Source organism: Odocoileus virginianus, chromosome 4 (genome assembly GCF_023699985.2).
Source record: "Odocoileus virginianus isolate 20LAN1187 ecotype Illinois chromosome 4, Ovbor_1.2, whole genome shotgun sequence".
Lineage (NCBI taxonomy): Eukaryota > Metazoa > Chordata > Mammalia > Artiodactyla > Cervidae > Odocoileus > Odocoileus virginianus.
The window spans coordinates 54,525,438-54,548,246 of record NC_069677.1 but is presented as its reverse complement, the minus strand read 5'-3'; the positions used below and the strand labels follow the sequence as shown (position 1 = coordinate 54,548,246).

The window sequence follows — 22,809 nt, the reverse complement described above, 5'->3', positions numbered from 1 at the left end:
GACTTACGGTGAATTTACATAGTGGACCCATAATAATTAAATGTTAAAGAAAAACACAGGAGGTATAACATGGTTTTGACTATTACTAGAAATGACAAAAGGAGAAATAACAGAAAGTAAAGCTACAATAAATCGTGTTTGGCAGGACTGTTCAAAATGGATGATGTCATCTGAAAGTTTCTTCACTTCAGAAAATCTTGGCGATAAGAACCTTGACATTCTGAGCAGTGCTCAGACTCATGATTGATAACATGTTTTAGGCATAAACAATAAGGCTACTGATAATTTGTAAACTTTTGCTTGAATCTATTTAAAGTATTTCTTGGTCCTTACATCCTTCTGGGTTTAATCTTCCCTAAAATAAACTCCTTGACTAGTACATTGTAAATCTTTTCCTGCTGTGTGTTCCACTTGCTCTGGTAACCTCACTGACTCACTTCGGTGGAGTCTGGGGCACCAGTCCCCCACCCCACATAAGCCAATATGCTTTAGCAAAACTCTGGTAGTTTATAACATAGAATACTGATTTTAGAAGGAGTTACTTTCTATTTGCATAATCAGTCCATTTGATTATCAGCTGCTTTTTTTTTTTGCTATTCTAACAACTGTTAAAAACAGTTGTTAAAAATGTGGGTTTTTCCCACAACTGTTTTTGTTTCATTTTATTAGTAATCACTTGAGCAGTGAATGCCTCAAAATTTTTGCCAAGCTACCCTATTGGGTTTCCCAGATGTTGCAGTGGTGTAGAATCCACCTGACAATGCAGGAGACATGGGTTCGATCCCTGGATCGGGAAGATCCCCTGGAGAAAGAAATGGCATCCCACTCTGTATTCTTGCCTGGAGAATCCCATGGACAGAGGAGCCTGGTGGGCTACAGTCCGTGGGGTCGCAAAGAGTCGGACACAACTCAGTGACTGAGCATACCTACCTTCTTGACACTTCTAAGTAGTAGTTTTTATCTGGAGATGAAGGAAGCCATGAAGTAAAGTCATGGACTAATGATTGAATCAGAAATTTGCTACTAAGTAGTAAGAGATTGGAAAATAATCATGCTTAATGTGGCAGTTAATCAACAAATACATTTTCAAAACATTAATAGATTTTGAAAAAGCACTGTTCTAGGTGTGTTTTAGAAGTTAGACATATGGTTAGCATATATGTGTGTGTATTATATGTCCAGTATATATGTGTGTGTGTGTATATATATATATGTATCATACATATATTGGGCTTCCCAGGCGGTTCAGTGGTAAAGAATCCACCTGCCAATGTAGGAGACATGGATTCAATCCCTAGGTCAGGAAAATCCCCTGGAGAAGGAAATGGCCACCTGTTCCAGCATTCTTGCCTAGAAAATCCCATAAACAGAGAAGGCTGGCGGGCTACAGTCCACGGGACCTCAGATAATCAAACATGATGGCACAATTAAGCACACATGTATTTTATTTAATATATATTCTACTTTATAAGACTCATGTGTTTCTTTGTTCATTGTGAGTTAATACCTGTTATGAGCCCGTCACTATCCTAGATGTTCTCGTTTTGGGGAGCACAGCTGGAAATAGACAGTCGTGGTTTCTACCTTCACTCCTGGCCTAGTGAAAGACCAGGGCAGCTGCCAGGCGGTTATGAGAAAGTGTAATGAGTGCTCTGGAGCCGACTAAAAGAACGTTAAACAGAGACTTGAGGTTTAAAGAAAACTTCCTGGAGGTGGTGACATTTAACCGGAGTCTGACTGGAAATTAGCCAGGCCAAACAGAAAAGATGAGGGGAGGGTGACATCAAACTGGATCTACGTGGACAAAGTAACATCTTATCCAAGGGACTGAAGGTAGTTTAGTTTAATATGGCCGGGAGAGAGGGGAGGAGGGAGAGAGAATGAGTGTGCATTAGGATGGTGTGGGTTGGGGGACTGTGGAAAAGATGGGGTGATGATCTGGAGAATGGGTAGGTCTGTGTTAGCTCTTGTCTGGACTATTAAAATAATTAACTTAATTTGGTCTTCCTCCCCCAGGCTCTCAGCCATATCAGGCCCCCTTAGCTCCTGTCTGATGAATTCATGAAACACGATTTTGCCAACGTCATCCTTGGTCTCCTTCAGAGACTCTCTCTAGCCTGTAGGAGGAAGTAGACAATCTTTAACTCAGTTTTTAAAAGGGTCCCCAAGCTGGACTCACTTTGCAGACTTTATTTCCCGCGACTCTTATTACAGATGTATTACTTGTTACTGATGCTTCAAATCGTGCTATGCCCTCTGCCTGGATATCTTTTCTGACTCATCGTGTATAAAATTCTGTCTCTTGTTCAGGGCTATTATCTGACTTTTCTAAGTGGAATCTTTCTCATTTTCCTTGAAATGGTAAGAACTCTTCATCCGAATGCCTGTTATGATGCTTTTTGTCTTCTTTCTTCATATTCACGCTTTTTATGTGCCTGCTTTATTTCCCTGAGTAGACTGTGTGTCTGATTCATTTTCTGTCTCATCTGCCCTGAAGCACTCAGTATATGAGTGGTTTCACCAAGTAGATAAATGGTGGATCAATAAATAAATTAGTTTTTCTAGACAATATTAAGACTTGGTATGAAGCATATTTTAGGCAAGACCACTTATTTTACTTTTTTGCCTCATCCATTCATTTCCCATCTTCTAGCTTGTTTTGCAGGTTAGATAGGAGACAATGAATCAGTTGTTCCATTGTGCTTTCTCTTTTGCCTGCGTGCGCCCAAGATGATATGCCCCAGGGAACACACGGCCGCAGCTCTTTCTGTGTCCACCCTTGCCCTGAGCACCCTTGTTCCCACTGTCTAGGAAAGGAGCTGTGAGGAGACAGACAGTGGAGAAGCACAAGTGTTCGTTAGGCGGATAGCATTAGCTGTTATCTTGAAGTCACTGGCAAACACTGGGTTTAAAAGACCTGTGAAAAGGGTTGTGATGGCTGTGTAAATGAGACTGTGTATTAGTAGATAGAGGTTCACCAGTGGTTCTCAGAGTAGCAGCCGTTAGAACTGTCTGAGAGCTTTCCTGGGACCCAGCCAAAATCAATTAAATCAGAATTTCTGGGGATGGAGGCTGGGCATAGGAATTTTTAATTTGTCATACACTGCCATGATTAAGGGCTTTCCAGGTGTTGTGAGTGGTAAAGAACCTGCCTGCCAGTTCTGGAGATGTAAGAGATGAAGCCTGGATCTCTAGGTTGAGAAGATCCCCTGGAGGAGGGCATGGCAACCCACTCCAGTATTCTTGCCTGGAGAATCCCACGACAGAGGAGCCTGGTGGACTGTGGTCCACAGTGTCGCAAAGAGTTGAACACGACTGGAGCGACTTGGCACGCACGCACACCATGTTTAAGGACCACTGCCTTAAAACTTAAACAGTGGTGTCTCAGTAGTGTGGTGATTTGGACACTGAAATGTCCTTCTTGTCTCCTAAATTGCTTATTCATTCTGCAAATGTACTGAAGATGCTTAGATTTCAGCCTGTCTTTAACAACTTCTTAATCTCGAGGGATAGACAGACTTGTAAAAATTACCTGTAATACAATTTGACAGGTGCTGAATTCACCACTGTGAGTTTATCCTATCTGGCAAGAAAGTGGTGAGGAGGAAGTAAGGGAAAAGGAAAGAGAAAACGTCCACAGAAAGGGACATTTGAAAAGGGTCGTCTCTCATCATCAGATTTAGCCTAAGAAAATGATTCCGTGCTTTTATCAGTCCCTGTTAAAATAGTTTCCTAATGGTCAGAGAAATGGGCATTGGTTGATTTGTCCTTGGGCGTGGGGGAAGCTTTCTCACAGCCGCTCGGGAGTACGTTCCTTAGATGTGGTTTCACAAATGAAGGCGCTGCGCAGGCTTGGAGGTGAGCACCTGCCTGAGGCCAGAGCTGGCTGCGCTGAGGCCAGGGCTCCCTGGTTCCTGAAGAAGTGGTTCTGTGCCCCCTGGACTGAACATTTGCCATCCTCAGCCACTGGAGGCTTGTGGGAGTTAGTTCATTCAGAGAGATTCTAACTTGACCGTGAGCTGAAGGAGCCTGTCCAAACAGGAGTTGAAGGAAAAGGAGAAGGGATGCTTTCAAGCCTGCGTGAGGGGGCGTGGGGTTGCATGATTCCAGGGTTGTGAAGAATGTGCCGGGAGTGGGAAAGGGACTCAGGGCTGTCCGGTCACCGAGTACCAGCACCTAATCAGAGGCTGTTATATGTGCTCTTATCTGTCAATCACATCATCCCTAGGCTGGTATTCTTGTTTTATAAAAGAGGAAGTTTAAGTAGAGTGAGGTTGAGTATACTCAGTCTTACTGCTAATAAATACCAAAGTTGGCCTTGGAACCAACAAGCTTGTGATTCCAGCTCACGTGGTCGTGACCGTCGAGCTGGGGTTCTGCTGCTCTTTTCCGTCGCGTCCTGGGACGGGTCCTGGGATGGTGTCTGTGTGCAGATCACCCAGGCCTGCAAAGGAGGAGCTTTCCCAGTAAAGGCACAGAGAAGTCCAACAAAGGGCCATATTGTTTCTTTGGGTCGGAGCAAAGTACAGACTTGTGTTTGGGTGATGGTATTGTATTAATAGTAAGTTACTAGAAAATGGAGCAAATGAGACTAGGGGGAAAGGAGAATATAATTGGATTGAGAGAAAACAGGGCCATAGGGTGTGAGTTGACTGGGTGAAGATGCAGTTTGGGTGAAGATGCAGAAGGAAGGTTTTTGAGAACTACTTTATTGGAAGGAGATTTTTTATATGATTTATTATTTTTTTTAGCTGAAGTACAGGCTTCCCTGGTTAGCTCAGCTGGTAAAGGATCTGCCTTCTATGCAGGAGACCCAGGTTCGATCCTGGGTTGGGAAGACACCCTGGACAAGGGAATGGCTACCCTCTCCAGTATTCTTGCCTGGAAAATCCCATGGACAGAGGAGCCTGGCAGGCTATATGGTCCATAGGGTCGCAAAGAGTCGGACACAACTGAGTGACTAACATTTTCACTTTTTTCTTCATGGATTGATTTAGAGTGTTAATTTCTTTTTTTTCCTTTTTTTGTGTCTGAAGGATTTTTTAATGCAAACTTATTTATAGTTGATTAGCAATGTTGTGTTAGTTATATAGCAAAGTGATTCAGTTCTACACGTATCTGTTGTTTTTTAAATTCTTTTCCCATTTAGGTTGTTACATAATATTGAACAGAGTTGTGCTATATAGTAGGTCCTTGTTGGTTATCCCTTTAAAATATAGCAGTGAGTACATAGCTTTCCCAAACCCCCTAACTATCCCTTCCCCATCCTTCCCCTCTAGTAACTAGACATTCCTTCTCTGTTAGTCTCTTTCTGTTTTGTAAATAAGTTCATTTGTATCTTTTTTTTTCTTAGCTTCCACATGTAAGTGATATCATACTATATTTCTCTACTCTGGACAGAATACTTTGTATTCTGAAATAAAGTCAGGACGGATTCGCTTGCGCGCATGGACCTGGGCTGGGCTGGGGGCACGCGGCTGAGGCGCAGCCCCCGCCTGGAGGCGGTCCACGTGGGAGGGAGACGTGTAATTAGTGTCCAGGAAAGCCCTGTGAGCCTCTTGGGAGGAGGATGTGTGCAAAGTGCCAAGGAACGTGAAACGACCGTATCTGCTAACAAGCACCTGCTGTGGCCAGAGGTAGGCAGTGTCAGATCCACAGATAACGTTGCTTTACTCACTCCATGCGCCCAAGCCCAGTGCTTAGCAGATCCGGGCTTCCAGCCTAAATGTTGATGATGTGATAGCAGGAGAAAAACATCATGTGACGGCCGCCTGTGCCCTTCCCTCTTACGTTCACATTCTGGCTTATTATAAAACAGTGTTGCCATGGCTGGCATTCCCATGAGGCTCAACATATCCATACTTTTCATCTTAAATAAGCACTTCAGAATATCTCCCCAGCTTCTGATTGCTGTTTAGAACAAGCACCTTGTAATGATTAAGCTTTTCAAACGCCCAAGTTTAAGGCACGACTTCAATACCCTTCTGCCTTAGAAACTCATCTTACAGATGTCTTGAAAGAGTTCCAAGGTTTGTAGGCATCTTTTTTATTTATGTGTTTATTGTTAACAATGGATCATTTTCCGGAGAGCTATTCAAGGATAGTAGAAATATAAATGAATGATTTCTCTAAATTCAGAGACTTTCCTGTTTTATTCCCAGCAATAATTTTTAAGTAACTTTTGTTGATGGGTACTCTTCTAGATGTTTGGAAACCTGCCAGAGAAAGCAGTGAAAGTCTCTAGGGGTGGGGTGGAGGCCGAGGAGGAGACGGGCTCAGATAACCTGTGTCGTAATGCTGCTTTTTTACCTCAAGAGCTTTTTTTCCATCCTGCTGCTACTGCAGTCAGCATCCAATAGAGACGTATTCTGGGCCCAAGAGCCAATTGTCTTGCTCCTCGATGCAGCCTGAAGTCTGAGGGAGAGATGGCTGTGCACAATTTTAGCAAATTGTCGTGGGGATGTTGGGGGGGCAGGGGTGGGGGCTGGGGGGTGGAGTGCTTTCCCCACAGGGGCTGAGGTGGTGGCATTGAGCACATTTTGTTCAAGTACAAAGTTGATCTGTCTGAAGGAGACAGTGGTCAGCAGTAATGAGGACCTTTGTCACCTTACCTTTGCTTCATGCTCTGTCATTGTTTATGTGAAGCAGTAGCATTTAATGGCTGGACTTGAGGCGGAATCTATGAGGTCAGGAAGCTAGTGATGTTTGTTTTCCATTAGGGAATCCCAGAGTTTTTTATTATTTAAGGTTTATCATAACTAAAAATAAATGTTATCATTTTAAAGATATAAAAACAGGGTTTGCTTTCCTCCATTTGTGGGCATATAGGATCTAGAATAAAACAAATAAAACAAATCCTTCATATAAATACAAAGTAGTGGTGTGTTCTCCAACTGACCTCACCAAAATGTTTTACCTCTTTGATTTCCTTTAGTTTCTTTAAATTGCTGGATGAAAATCTTACCCCTTAAAACCTCTCTGTATTTTTATCTAATTTTATTTTTCACTTTTAATATATGCATATATATATATATATAATGGATCCTCCTTTCCTGTATAAAATCACCTTTTCTTTACATGTGATCTGTCTAAATCACAGAGGCCAGGTTAGTGGAATCCATAGAAAGTCTAAGAACCTCTTGCCTCACTAGAACTCCTGTTGAAATGGATGATGGGAAGCAAGAGTTTAATTTTCTGGTGTTCAATTGCTTTCTTTTTAGTTTCCAGAGAAAGTGACATTTATAAGAGAATCTTAATTTTTTTCCATGACATGTTGGAAATACTATTAGAGCGGTCTTCTCAAAATTGAGTTGCTTAGACCTAGGTATACCTGCGGCTGATTCACGTTGATGTTTGGCAGAGACCAACACAATGTTGTATTGTAGAGCAATTATTCTTCCATTGAAAATAAATAAATTTAACTATAAAGATAAAATTAGTTTCTTATATTGTGAAACATCTTTTCCTTTTGCACAACTCAAGGGGGTTGAAGCTTTCATGGGTTCTGACCTATTCTGGATAAAGTCATCTATGTTTTCAGTGTGAGCAATGTTTAGAAAAGCAGGCACATGGAACAATGATCAAGTGGTCATTGGTACAAATACATACCTCTAATGGAAAGGGGAAGAGCACTAACTTTGTAGTTAGACTGTGTGTTTAGTTATGTGTCCTTCAGCAAGAACCTCTCTCCTTCCCATTTGAAAAGGTATTTAAAGATGGAGAGCTTTTGCTTTATCAATACACTAGGAACTCTCAAATAGGTCTATAAAGAACTGCTTAAACAAGTCTTCCAAGGGATTGTTAAGGAAAAAATTATGTGTGTTTGACTCAAGAAGTTTACCTCTTTTTTACCCTCAGGAAAGTCCTAGAAATATAATAGAGGCAACCATGCTGTAATCCACCTAATCATGGTAGGATGATGAATCGGGTACTATTTGTAAAACATTCTGTATTTCTCAGTTGAAAGGCATGCGCTACAAATAGAGCTCTAAATTTTATTATGTAAATGCTCATGCTTTTAATTATTAGCCAAGATTGAAGAGTGTCTGATTTGGATGCCATAAAACTTCAGAATTGGTTCTGCTACAAACAGTTTAGAAGTCTGGCTGTTGCTGTACCACAAAAATAATGAAGCGATTGAAAAAATAATAGAAACATAGTGATCTGGCATTTCCAACTTTATGATGCCATAAAAAAGCAGCCAACAAATGTTGGACTGTTTAATGATACTGGCACCTAGCAAATGTCACTGGGCTTTCACAAGGTCATGGAGACTCTGGTTTGGCTCAGGGATGCTGGCCAGACCCATCTTTGGAGCCCAGGAAGACTGTGGAATAGTGACAGACAGTAGGTGCCAGCTAGACCCTTTATAGCGCTTCATAGATGGCTGTACACTGCTGGGGACTCTGGCGTGGAGGAGGCCAGGAGGAAAAAGTGAGACTGCTGCTTCTTACAGCATCCTATCAGAGGCAGCTCTAAATATAAGCTCCTTGTGGGCCCTCTCTGAGGAGGCTGAGATGTCTTCTGATGACTGTCAGCTGAAATTGTGTGCCGACATAACTGCTGCCGCCACAGTTGTGTGTATGTTTGATCTCTCACAGACAAAAGCTGCTGGAGGAAGGAGTGGCGTTTTGGTTAGGAGAATGTGTGTGTGATTTGTTGCCTTTTTCCCTTTCTCCACCTCCTCCGAGGCAGCTAACCCGACTCTCATGAATTACATAACAGTTATCTAGACGTGTAGAGTTTCAGTTATGCCATTTTCAAGATGATTAATGGGAGTTGTGCAATTAAAGCTCCTGAGTTCTCTGGGAAAAAAGTCATAGTATCCTGATGTTTGAGTGAAAGTGTGTTGCTGTTGCGTCAGCATTGAGGATATTTTGGGGTCTTGTAAATGTCACTATTGGTTTTCATGTCCAAGAGTTGTCGTCATCAAACTTAGGAATGTTCTACAAAATAGTGCCTAGAACATTTGAATGCTGGAGAGGCCTCTTGAAATAGCTAGGACAGTCTCACCTAGAATTGCTTCCTAAAGTCAGATTAGACTTGGGTGAGAAAAAGTGTAATGCCCAAGAAACAGTGTTACGTCCTTTTATGTCCTTTGAAGCCATGGTAAAATTACAAATTTAAGCTCAGTAGATTGTGTATAGGTATGTGTATGTGTGTTTATGCTTTTTCTTGGTTTTACTGATAGTCTTAGTAGTTTTTAAGCCACAGTGTATATATGAACGTGAACGTTCTATGGGATCAGGAAAAGGAAGAAAAAAAATTTTTGTGTTATATTGCTTTTTGTTTGAAAACACTTTTGATCTGTAGTAATAAAGAAATTAGGAATATTTCAGTGAAAATACATTTATAGATTTTTGCTTCTTTTTCCTCTTACTGGTAGGAAAAATTTCTCCCAGCTCTTATGTTGACCTAAGCTCCAAGCACTTATCCTTATGTTGATTGGATGAAGAAATAGCAATTTACACCCGAAAAGTTAAGCTTTAAGTATTGATTTAATGTTGCTGTATTTTACTTCATGTTAAGTTTAGGAGACTAGAGATTAATTTCCCAGAAAAATAAGAGGAGAAATGATTCCTTTCTTCATGTTCTGTGGGGATGCTAAGCATTTGTTCTGGTGTTAACCTGAAAGTCCAGTGAGGAATTTAAAACAGATATTGTGTTTGTTTTAAAGAATATTTTTTTGCCTTTTTAGATGGCAAAACTGAAATAAGTACAAGGGTGCACCTATAATATGGCTTAGAGGGTCATAATATTTGAGAATAAAAATGAATAGAGAAATTCTTGTTAATATGTCAGTATTATCTATTTACCTTGTAGTGTATCACAGTATTTAAATATAGCAAATTGACGGTTCTGACTTACTAACAATGTATATACTGTAGTTGACCCTTGAAAACATAGGTTTGAATTGTGTAGGTGCACTTATACGTGGAGTTTTTTTAATAAATACTGCTACAGTACCACAATATCAGAAGCTGCTTGAATTTACAGATGCCAAACCCCCCATAAAGAAGGCTGACTGTAAGATTATGTTCAGATTTTCAACTCTGTTGAGGGAGGGGTTGGTATCCTTAACAACCACCCCCTTACCAGACTCCCAGTGTTGTTCAGGTGTCAACTCATTGAGATGTAGTATAGAATCCTATTTGTAAAACAAAAGAAAACAAATAAATGATAACATCAAATCAGTGAAATCCCCCTGGAGACTAACAAAAAATTGAAGATATCTGCTTTGACTACTTTAGGGATTTCTTCAAGATGATAGTTCCATGCCCCTTTAAGTTTTATTCCAGAACTTCCTAAAAGGTCTCATATGTTTTTTCAAGTAAAGCATGAAATAAAAATTTTTGTCATATATCTTAAGTTTCTTAAAATTGCCACAAAAGCAAAGTTTGAGTTTGTAATACATACACTGCTCTTGGAAATAGGTATACAATCGGGGTGAATATATATGTGTGTATATGCATAAGTACATTTGTACACATGTATTCATTTTCATATGATTAAAAACAACACTATGCAATGGGTCCTCCAGAATTCCAGGTGGCAGTCAGAAATACTTTTCTGGGTTCTTTGGCTACTTAATTTATCTTTCTCAATAGCTTCTTTTTCAAAGTAGAGAGTATGTGTCTAGCTTTCAGTTTTTCTGAAAAGACTTTGTAGGGAAATAAAATCAAGAAAATGTGGCTTGTCCTTAAAAAAAAATCAGCATCTTCAGTATTCCAGTTAACAAGTGAATGGATTGATATGACTGATATGATTTCAGAATGTATTTAGTCTTTGATATACTATAGTCTTTGTTTTTATTTTTAATAAAATAATTTCATTTAAAACCCAAGCAAATAGTAAAACTCACATATTCATATTTTGAAAGTTTTTAGAAGCTGAAGCTACTAGAATTTGGCAAAATTAAAAGGAATACCACCCCTTTAGAGTTGTGTGTTATAGTACAAATCTGTTATCTTATGTTTGAGGAAATTTCCGGAATAAAGACTTCTACCACTTAAGTGTAAGAATGAAAATATTTAAAGCTACTAACAGATAAGTTTAGGTTAGCTGTTTTAAAATTATGCTTGCCCCTTTTACTAACTGAATGCTCATCTCTCTCTAAATTCATATGTTGAAGCCCTGTCTCCAGTGTGGCTATATTTGGAGATGAGACCTGACCTCGAAGCAGGTAGTTGAGGGTAAGGTCCTAAATGCTGGGCCCTGATCTGGAAGGATTGATGTCTCAATAAGAGACACCAGTGAGAGCGCCCTCTGTGCATGCATGCACCAAGGAAAGGCTTGTGAGGAAATAATAAGGTGACTGCAAGCCAGGGATAGAACTCGCACTGAAAACCAAATTGTCCAGAACCTTGATCTTGGACTTCTAGCTTCCAGAACTGTGACAAAACATGTTTGTGTTCTTTAAACCACCCAGTCTATGGTATTTTGTTATAGTAACCTGAGCAGATTAATGTAGCTTTCATTAAATTCCATTAGTTATAAAGCAGTGCTTAACTCTGAACTGAAGATGGCTTTACCTTCCCCTGGCTCCCAGGGGTGTTTTGGCAATGTTGAGACAATTTTTGGCAATTATCAAGGGGTAATTTTGATGGTCATAATGGAGGGCAGGAGTGCTAGAGGCATCTGGCAGGCCAGGCCTGCTGCTAACAGCCCCACAACAAGGCTTATCTGGTTTCCACTGTCAGTAATGCTGAGGTAGAGAAACCTTGAACTGCTTTTTAGGATGCATGTATTTTTTCAGCTGACACAGGTCCTTTATGGAAATGGGTGAATCATAAAGAGTTATACATAAGACCTAGAATATCCTGTGTTTTAGATGCAATTTATTGCCAATATTTGCAAAAGCCAACAAACTAATTCCTAGAGCTAAACTTACATTCATTCACTTAAATTAAAAAAAAAAAAGCATTTAGCAAATATATGTAAAATAAATTTAAAAATAAATATTATGAAGTAAATTTATTCACCCTTGTCTTAGAATTGATCATCAAAAAGCATGACAGAACCATAAAAACCATCATTTTGGAAAAGTGTGAAGCGGTATTTCTTGACTGCCACTCACTCTCCCACCTTGGCAGAATTTTTCTGAGTATTTATATTATCATAGCTGGAAAAAAAAAAAAGGTCAATCAAAAACCAGTAACAGTTTTCAGAAGGAAGGTACCAAATTCTTTTGCCAATGTTTTTGGCCAATATCTGAGCAACGAATATCTTTAGAAAGTGCTTCAAAACATTTGCATAACTCAGCTGTTGCAAAGAAAATATTAGTTTTAACAATTGAAATAGCAGAAAACCAGTATTTCCAATGAAAGTTGGAAAAGGTTTTTGAGTGTTAGCTGGTATCCTTATAATTTTTTCATTGCTCCTTTCTTTTCAGAACCTGCCCTAATATGACTCAGTAATTTTTAATCCTAAAACATAGTCACCATTTGGTAACTTAATGAGATGTCTTTTTGTATTCTGACCTCTTAAGTCACTGCATTTCTTTTATTTTAGGTGGAAGAAGTGAAACTAAAAACAGGAAATTTGTTTTTCTAGTTTTCAAATATAATTTTGGGTTTTTTTTGGTCTTATTAAGTTTGGCCAAGTTTCAAGTAAGATGTTTTATTTTTGATTGTTAGCAGGTTCTTAAATATTGAAAATAGCTGACAAATAGTTTTCTTATATCTCTAAATCACAACCTCTGTTTTATTCAGTTTTCTCTTTATTCTAATTTATACCTCATTGTATACATCATATATCATTTTTAGATATGTATTACATATGCTCATACTATGTATGTAATTATTTTAAAGTCACTTTATTAGTGGAGAAGGGAGTGGCAAGCCCTCCAGTATTCTTCCCTGGAGAATCCCATGCACAGAGGAGCCTGTAGGCTTATAGTCTGTGGGGTTGCAAAGAGTCAGACACGACTGAGCAACTAACAGACACACACACACTTTATTAGACTATTATGTTTAAAAATTAACTAGGCATTTATTTTGAGGCTCAAACAATAGTGTACATCTTCTTGTTGGAATCACACTGTTTGTACTGATTTCAAAGGCTAATAAGAAAACCCTTCAATTCACAATTTAATAATTTGTGACTTCAGAAATTGAGGATTTGATGATTTGATCTCTCCATTGGCCTCAAATGATCTTTGATGATCATTATTGCTGTATATAGGCTTTTAAGACTTCAAGAGGAAGTTTTTTACTTTTTTTGAACAGGTTACTTTTATCTAAAGATGTAGAAAAATTATTAGGGGAAAATGGACTCATTCTGGATCAATATTTTATTGAACTTCCTTCATTTCCTTAAAATATACAGCATATGCATTACAAGGATATCTTTGGAGTCTGTGTTGTTAACTTATAAAAAGTCTCCTTGAATGGAGTCTAAGGTATTTACGATATAAGTTGTATAGCATCAACTGGCCAGCTCACTGAGAGTAAGGTTTCAGGGCAGTCAACAAAAGTAAACCACAGAAACATAACATTGTGAGAAATGTATTAGAATGGGATTTTTTCTTAGAGAATATGCCAATACAGAATGATGATTAAGGGCAAGCTTATATTGTAGATTTGATGACTGTCATGCACTGTCATGGAGTTTTGCTACCCGTATTATTTTTAGCACTTTTGACAGATAGGGTGCTGGATTAGGCAGCTGCTTGTTATTGGCTTCCTTGTGACTCAGCTAGTAAAGAATTCGCCTGCAATGCGGGAGCTATGGGTTCTGTCCCTGGATTGGGAAGATCCCCTGGAGAAGGGAAAGGCAGCCCACTCCAGTGTTCTGGCCTGGAGAATCCCATGGACAGAGGAGCCTGGCGGGCTGTGGTCCACACAGTCGCAAAGAATCTGACGCCACTGAAGCAATCAAAACTTTACAAAAACTTATTCATGTTTTTGCAGTAATCCTGCAACCCAATTTATTGTTTCGGAGTAAAATCTCTAATGATTTAGAGTTATAGCTCCTATACAAAAATTTGTGTATGTGAGCTGCTGCTACCAAGTCCCTTCAGTCGTGTCCGACTCTGTGCGACCCCATAGACGGCAGCCCACCAGGCACCCCCGTCCCTGGGATTCTCCAGGCAAGAACACTGGAGTGGGTTGCCATTTCCTTCTCCAATGCATGAGAGTGAAAAGTGAAAGTGAAGTCGCTCAGTCGTGTCCGACTCCTAGTGACCCCATGGACTGCAGCCCACCAGGCTCCTCCGTCCATGGGATTTTCCAGGCAAAGAGTACTGGAGTGGGGTGCCGTTGCCTTCTTCAGTGTATGTGAGCAGAAGATACAGATTGGTTTTCTCTTTTTAGATGGTTTAGAATATATTCTCAACACTATAGAGTTTAGGAGGCCAAGAGCATCAAATCTCTACACAGATCTTCTTTCCTCCTTAGTGAAACTTGGTGGCCTCCTGTGACCTTTTCTTCTTTTATTGCGGCAAGCTTTATTTATTGTGTGTTCAAATTGCTGGCCTCTGAATAAAAACATCATTAGGTTAGTACAGCTCAGAGTCAAAATTTGGTATTAGATCTAGTTTTTATTCTATTATCCTCGTCGTCTCCAGAATGGAGTTACAGTAAAATTCATCTTTAAGCATTTAGTTAGAAATGTTCTTCATTCATTCTGCAAATGCTTATTGAGGTACAGGGCTGGGAACTTGGAGATGGATGAACCTGGCGAAGTACCAGTGTCATATTTACCTTAACTCTCCATAGAATGGTTGCCACTCATGGTTTTCCTCAGGACTTAGGCAATTCTCTAGAAGAGGATGTTTATTCTAACTTACTTTTGACCTTTTTATATGTCAAACCACAATTATTCAGCAGCAGAGTCAGCATTAAACAAGTTTTGACCTTCCTAAGGAGCTAAGTTTATCTAATATCCATTGCGGAGGCTACTCTGTTATTTTTTCCACAAATGTCAATGAAATATTCACGTAGCTTTGCAGAATTGTAGCTTATAGTTTCAGGCTATATCAGAATAACCTGGAATACTGTTAAAATGTAGATCCCTGGACCCCCAGGTCTGTTGCCACAAACTCTGTGTGAAAGAAACTAGGGAGTCTGCATACCTTTTCTACAAGATGTCCTCAGTTGATTCTTTGGGACATACATAGCTTTTTGAAAGGAAGGCTCCAATGCACTCAAATCAAGCTGAGCTTGGAAAGGGAGCCAGTGTAAGAAACGTCGTGGAATGACATTTTTCCCGAGTACATGTAGTAAAGACAAGGAAAACCAAAGGGCCTGAGTTTTTATTAAAAGTTTTGAGATGCAGTGATACAGGACATATGGTGATTTGCACGTGGTTTCTTTCCTTTCTTGTTTCAGCGTAGGCTGTGTTTGTAGATTGGAGGGCCCTGGAGGTGTGTGTTCCAGGGAGGCCTTAGGGTGAAGAGAGGGGAAGACCAGTGTCCACGTTCACAAGACTGCTTTCAGCGCCCAGGGCTGTCTCTGGGTTATTTATGGAATTTATGGAACTATAGGAGGTGATCCCAGTGAACTGACATTAACTGAGTCCTCAGAGTGGATATAATCCAGCTTATCTGCACTTAAATAAGTCCAATCTTAGTAAGAAATATGATGTGGAGATACTGATAATCAGAATTTTTCTTAGAACCAAGTTATTCTTTGTACTGAAAAAGTAGATTTTCTCTAAAATACCCAAACTTGGATATTTCTGATATCAGACCATGTGTCACCCATGGTTGGCCAGTCATTCACCATGGTTTGTCTTGTGACTTGAAGCGTTGTTTTTGCGAAAGTTGTTTTGCATCCAGATGCTTTTAAGCTAATAACATGCTCATGATCTCAATAGGTATCAGGCATGGTGATTTCCTATGGAATAAATCAGAGATATGTACATGGTACTTTACTTGTGAATGTATCGATAGCTGTGATTAATGGTATAAAAGTTACCTTCATGCCAATATTTTGTTTTTCTGATATACAGTTTAAAATGTGCTGGGGGTGGTAATAATAGCAGCTTTTGACTTTCCCCTTTTCCTCGAAGAGCGCTGGGCAGGGCCGAGGATGTGACATATACATTATCTTTTTTAGTCTTCAAAATAAACTTACAGTGTAGGTTACATAGGATTTCCCTATATAGTGTAGGCTATATAGGGCCAATGCAGAAGACATGAGGGACATGGATTCGATCCCTGGGTCGGGAAGATCGCCTGGAGGAGGGAATGGCAACCCTCTCCAGTATTCTTGCCTGGAGAACCCCAGGGTCAGAGGAGCCTGGTGGGCTACAGTCCACAGGGTCGCAGAAGTTGGACACTACGAAGCAACTTAGCACACATGCCACGTGGGTTATATGGCAATTTTGAAATGAGTGAAAAGCCTGAGGCTTAAATAAGCGGGTTTTTTACGCAGTCCATGTAGCTGATGATGAGAGCGCCCGGCCTCTGCCCCACGTCCCGAGACCCGCAATGTCTTTGCTGTTGCCCGCTTTTCTCTGCAGCCTCCTAACTTGAAATATTGTTAGTAATTCTTTATTACATAATGCTGGTTAACAGAGCGGGCAGTTTCCTATGATATTCGCCTGTGGATAAACTTATTCCCAAAAACCTTAATCAAAATAAGCCAGAAATAGGCATTAAAATTAGAATTCTGACAGATTTTTCTTACAACATCAGTTTTCTGAGGCAGTTTACAGTACAAGATCAAATTATGGTAAACAGATAGGTTTTTCTTAGAAAAATCAAAGAAAGCTCAAGAAGGTGGTTGATGGCTTCACTTAAGTCTTTTTTTACCCTCACAAACAGTTCTAACTAAATTTATTGGTGAAAGAAATTATGAGGTAGTAACTAATGAGATAAGTTGCTATCAATACTGTATTGATATAAATGGGTCTGTCTCTGACAGTATTTCATAATACAGACTTTTATATATATTTTGATGAGAAAAATCATCCCAAAAGAAATGTATATTCATATTTACTATTTTATAGTAACTTATTTTGTTTCTCCATGTTATGCTATAAGTTTTTGAAGGGTAAACATATCTGTTTCTATTGTTTTATAATTCTTAGGTAATGGAGACTAGATTTATTGCTGAAACATTAAAGGCTCCATTTTTCTCCAATATTTCATAATACTTATTTATCTCTGTATTCAGCAGGAAATGTGTAGGAATTTCCTCCCTTTCATCTCTACATTTCTTAATATATAGGCTCATAAAACTTAGTAGTAATTTTGACTTCTTATGAGACATATGTAAAGGTGTTTTACTGAAGATACGGTGTGCCTTGAATCCTGTAAGTTCATTTCCTTACAACTCAGTACAAGTTAAAATAGATGGTAAAACTTCATGATTCTTTCGGGTTTATTAAAGTTAGCCAGGAGACATCAAGGAAAGAGCCTAAAATTTTTATTTGATATTCTGTGTTAACATTACCCTAGCAGTTTGTAGATTTTTAAACTTGAATCTAGAAATATTAGTGCTAATATTTTAAATCAGGAGCTTCCAGGTGGAGAGGGAGGTGGGAGGGGGGACCGGGATGGGGAATACATGTAAATCCATGGCTAATTCATTTCAATGTATGACAAAAGCCACTGCAATGTTGTAAAGTAATTAGCCTCCAACTAATAAAAATAAATGGAAAAAAAAAAAGAAAAAAAAATAAATCAGGAGCTTCTCTAAGCTTGAAACTTTTTTGAAATGTCTTTAATACCTCATGCTGATAATACATTTGAGTGAATTCATTACTTATTCAAATGTGTTATAAAGTCATTGGGTAATACATTGTGTGAAAGACTCATGGTAGATTCAAGTGATAGGTTTGTATTATTATGATTTTTTTTTTTTTTAAGGTTTGTGGATTTTATCTTTTTAAGATGATGTTTTCTGCTTTCGTTACTTAGGGTCGTTGCTCCAGGGAGAACTGCAAATATCTTCATCCACCCCCACACTTAAAAACACAGTTGGAGATAAATGGGCGCAATAACTTGATTCAGCAGAAGAACATGGCCATGTTGGCCCAGCAAATGCAACTAGCCAATGCCATGATGCCTGGTGCCCCATTACAACCCGTGGTAAGCATGTTCCTAGTTCTCACTCAAGTTTGTCTTGCTTAATGCTCAGTTCCAGTGTTAAATTGGTGATTGCACTAGATCAAGTGAACACAGGGAACAATATCAGTTGCCTAGCATTTTCCAGCAAGACTATCAGTCAAACCCTGGAAACAGTTTCCCTGGGAACAATTTTTACATGGTGAAGTTACTCATCATCTGGCTAGATCATGTGAAAATTGACATGATGGGATGTTTGTCCCCTCAAGTTCTCTTCAAATCAAGTCCTGTGACTTGCAGATGTACCACGGTCTTTTTAAAAATGACCATTAAACTCATTAGTATAGTCTAGATGCATTTTCAGGCTATCTTTTTAACACTAATAGTCATTTTGAAAATTGGTGTAAATCATCTTTAATTTTGAGTGTTTCCTTTCCCTCTCTCATTAAAGAGAATCTATATAGTTCTCTTTCTTGAAAAGGAGTCTTCATTATTCTTTTAAACTTATTATGAATTGAAACTATTTGGTACTTACAGATGCTAGGAAAATTCTGACAGTGGTGAATCCATATCATAGATCTGGAAGTCTCATCAGAGAACTAATCAGGAGAGGCAGAAACTCCATGGACTTTTTAGGGAAAAAAGCTAAATTTTATAGACTCTAGGTGGTCACACAGATTTAATGTTTACTGAACAGTGTAAGTAGATAACCTATGATTCTGAGCATATTTATTTATTTGTTTGTTTGAATTTGGGGGAGGGTGTATGTGACATATGACTTTAATAACCTTTACTCACACTTATCCACAAAAATGTAAGAGATTGATATCATAATTAAGTTGCAAAAGATGTTTTTATATTAATTTTGATATAGTCATTTTGTATTTAAATGCATGTTGAAATTTGCAATAATTGGAATATTCCTGTCACTGACTTATATGCAATATTATGGGGTCCTAGAAACATGAAGACCCATGTTTTTCTGATATGGCAATTGTAGCATGTGTGCTAACTAATTTTTTTTCCTAATACATTTTAACACCTGAACTCAATGTAATTATTATTCTCTCTTAGAACTTAATGAACCAATCATTCCAAAAAAGAGGGGGGGATTGCATTTCGAGGTGGGAGGGATCTCCAAATCCAATCGGCAGTGATACCAATTATCAATACTATACAGTTGAGGTGAGAGAATGTTATAATTCTGTTTTCACTTGCTATATTTTTTTCCATTATTGGGAACTCAGTTAACAATATGATATCTTAAATTTGTTTCTGTGACATCCGTTAATTTCACATGTCTGTGTGGATAGCATGAAGATTTCCATTTGGTTAAAAAAAAAAAGTCTTCTCTTTCTCTCTAGCATAAAATGTAGGACAAGAGTTCTCCTACACTTGACTCTCACATGGTTTCAAAGATGTGATAAATCCGTGGGGTGGCTGCTGCTTTAATTGATATAAGATCTTTCCTTGGTGTGCGGTACTTTGTTCTACTTAAACATTTAAAGCGTGCTTACTGGCAGGCTCCTCCCTCTCAGGGCCCGGAGCACCTCTGACATCAGCAAGTGTGGTTCCCAGACGACCAGGGCAGGTCACGGCGGAGAGCTCCTCACTGTGGGGCAGCCCTTGAGTTTTACTCTCAAGGCCATTCCAGGGACATCACCTGCGTAATCCTGTGACAAACTCTAAACAGAATTTCTGCTCGTGTCTTTGAAATACTATTAACAAAATATGTGTTGTTTATGAGATCACAAAATCGCAGGTTTCTGAAACCAGAAAAATTACCTCATTTTGTGGTGTTTTTGTTGGAAAATTCTCTGCTTAGACAAAGCATTTATTTTTATTAGTTGTGAGCCCATTCAGATTTTATGTTAATTTTCCTTGATATGACTAGATTTGAATGTGGAATTACCCTTCTGCTAAAGGCATCCTGAGATCATAGTCTAAAAATAGGCTCCATTCAGAGTGACGTTTTTGTAATGAGTATAGAAGTCATTCTAATTATTCAATTTTGAAGCATTGGGGCTTTTAATGACTGTGGAGAAGGCTTTAGTCCAGGAAATATGCCTTCAAAACCCCACCTGAGGCTCTCTGATCGTTCTTGTAGCAAGCCCTGTTTTGATGATGATAATGATATGGAGATTCAGAAATAAATGAGATGGTCATAACCAGCTGCTTACTGGAATTTTAGTGCTGAGCCTACAAACAGGAATTACAACAGGGCTGGAAGGTTAGGAAATATGGAAAAAGGTTGCCACTCAAAAGAAGATGTCCATTAGAATAGATGGTGGTGTACAAGACATAGCTTAAACTTGGATCCAACCCACATAGTGGTGATATCAGAGGAGATAATACTGTGAGCAGGTTTGTAACCTAGGCAGTATCAGGAATGTCTTAAGTAGTGGCAGGGTTTCTAGTCAATTAGGTAAAGCATCATAGTTCTCTGTGGCCAACCAGTGTGACCCCCAAACCATTACTGGGGGAAACATGAAAAGAGGAGGGAGCTGTGAAGGCCTAATCAAATTCATAAGCATTTAGTGTTATTCCTGACATGTAGCAGAGATTTAAAAAAATTGCTATTAAGTGAAAGAACTAATGAAGGAAGGAGTCTCCCAAACTTGGGAAAAACAGAAATTCACAGTAGTTTACCTACCCCAGACTCCAAAGGAATTGTAACTGGGAACCAGAACACCATCTAGAGTCTTGCAGCGTAGAATGGGGCAGTCGGGGACTTCATGAGGGTGCTGGTGGGACCAGGAAATAGCTAGCATGCCTCCGAGTTTCGTTGTTTTCTCACAAAGTTTTTGAGAACTAGGTCTATAAATTTAAGATCTCCAGGACACAACACTGGACTGATCTTGGAAATGGTGGGATTTATAGGAGAGTTTCTTGTTTTCATGGACTTGATTATGTTGTAGTGAAATGTGCCAAACCATGAATCAGAAGGAGAACATAACATGGCGGGGTGGCGGGGACAGTAATTACCATTCTCTGAGGGCATTTAAGGCGTCCAGCACCTCACAACCATACTGTAGGGTAGGGAATATTATCCAGCTTTAGAGATGAAGACTCAGGGCTTCAGAGATTTACTAGTTTGCCCAAGTTACATAGCTCGGGAGTAGGAGGGCCACGGGTTTCACCCAGGCCGTTCAGGCTCTGGCGTCCAGGTTGTAGAAACACCAAGCGCAGACGTGTCACCAACCCACTGTGGGTCTTCGGTTGACTCATTAAAAATCCCTGACCTTCTTCAACATATAGTGAAAAGTTTAACAAGACATATTACTTGCAAGATCCTACCAACTATATAATTATTCCCATTTTGTAAGAAAACAAGTAGTTGAAAATAAGTAATTGAATCTGTGTGTCTACTTCCTTAATTTTATCATAGTAAATCATCAAATAATTGGTATTAATTGTGTTGTCATTTCTCAATCACTAATAAAAATGCAAATAGTTTGTTGTATGATTTTTGAAGATACATAGAGGACCTAGAGTATTTAATTATCCAAATTAAAAAATAGTACTTTTGGATTTTTTTTTTACCTAGGTTATACTTTTAAAGTAGATTTTAAAAATGGACAGAGAAGCCCGGCAGGCTAATAGAGTTACAAAGAGCTGGACCTGACTGAGCAACTAACACACACGCACACAGTGCTTTAAAAAATGCTATTACTTTGTCATGCACTCTCTGATACAAGGTAATCTAACAAGAAATTGCTAAATAGCCAAAACCAGATTGCACCTCGGGTTTCACAACTTGGAGGCATCTCTTATATTTCTTTGGTCCATCCCAGAGAGATGCTTTTCAGAAATTCTGTCAATTCCAGGTTCTTGGCATTGCCCTCGAAGAGGTATGCATCAGCAGCATTTTGAGGGCTCACCTGAGCTCCAGAGGCCCCCAGCCACACCCACTCCCATGACTTACCCTGTGCTCCCAAAGCTCGGCCTTGACTGTCCATAATTTCCCAGGGTAGCTGCCCTGAAGGTACACACACAAGCCACTTAGAAGTGCAGAACTCATGTCAAATTCCCTATGCATTTCATGAATTCAAAGTAGCCTCAGTTCAGTTCAGTTCAGATGCTCAGTCATGTCCAACTCATTGTGACCCCATGGACTGCAGCACGCCAGGCTTCCCTGACCATCACCAACTCCCAGAGCTTACTCAAACTCATATCCATCGAGTCGGTGATGCCATCCAGTCATTTTATCCTCTGTCATCCCGTTCTCCTCCTGCCTTCAATCTTTCCCAGCATCAGGGTCTTTTCCAGTGACTCAGTTCTTTGCATCAGGTGGCCAGAGTATTGGAGTTTAGCTTCAACATCAGTCCTTCCAATGAATATTCAGAACTGATTTCTTTTAGGATTGGCTGGTTGGATCTCTTTGCAGTCCAAGGGACTCTCAAAGCATCAATTTTTTGACACTCAGCTTTCTTTATAGTCCAACTCGCACATCTATACGTGACTACTGGAAAAACCATAGCCTTGACTAGATGGACCTTAGTTGGCAAAGTAATGTCTCTGATTTTTAATATGCTGTCTAGGTTGGTGATAGCTTTTCCTCCAAGGAGTAGGCGTCTTTTAATTTCATGGCTTCAGTCACCATCTGCAGTGATTTTGGAGCCCAAGAAAGTAAAGTCTGTCACTGTTTCCATTGTTTCTCCATCTGTTTGCCATGAAGTGATGGGACCAGATGCCATGATCTTAGTTTTCTGAATGTTGAATTTTAAGTCAGCCTCTTCACTCTCCTCTTTCACTTTCATCAAGAGGCTCTTTAGTTCTTCTTCACTTTCTGCCAT

At 39.3% G+C, this 22,809-nt stretch overlaps 1 protein-coding gene across 19 annotated transcripts in view; it reads left to right on the top strand.

The window, feature by feature from the left end:
• The window catches only part of MBNL1 (muscleblind like splicing regulator 1), a 210,024-nt gene that overhangs the window by 150,594 nt on the left and 36,621 nt on the right, over nucleotides 1-22,809 (top strand). For 18 of the 19 annotated variants that reach the window (XM_020882161.2, XM_070466569.1, XM_070466570.1 and 15 more), the window contains one exon: nucleotides 17,867-18,037. In XM_020882161.2, the coding sequence (XP_020737820.1) occupies nucleotides 17,969-18,037 (69 nt within the window). In that variant the 5' untranslated portion in view covers nucleotides 17,867-17,968. Of the gene's footprint in view, nucleotides 1-17,866; nucleotides 18,038-19,108; nucleotides 19,199-22,809 lie in introns of those variants that run through there. The other variant, XM_070466568.1, reaches the window with a different exon arrangement.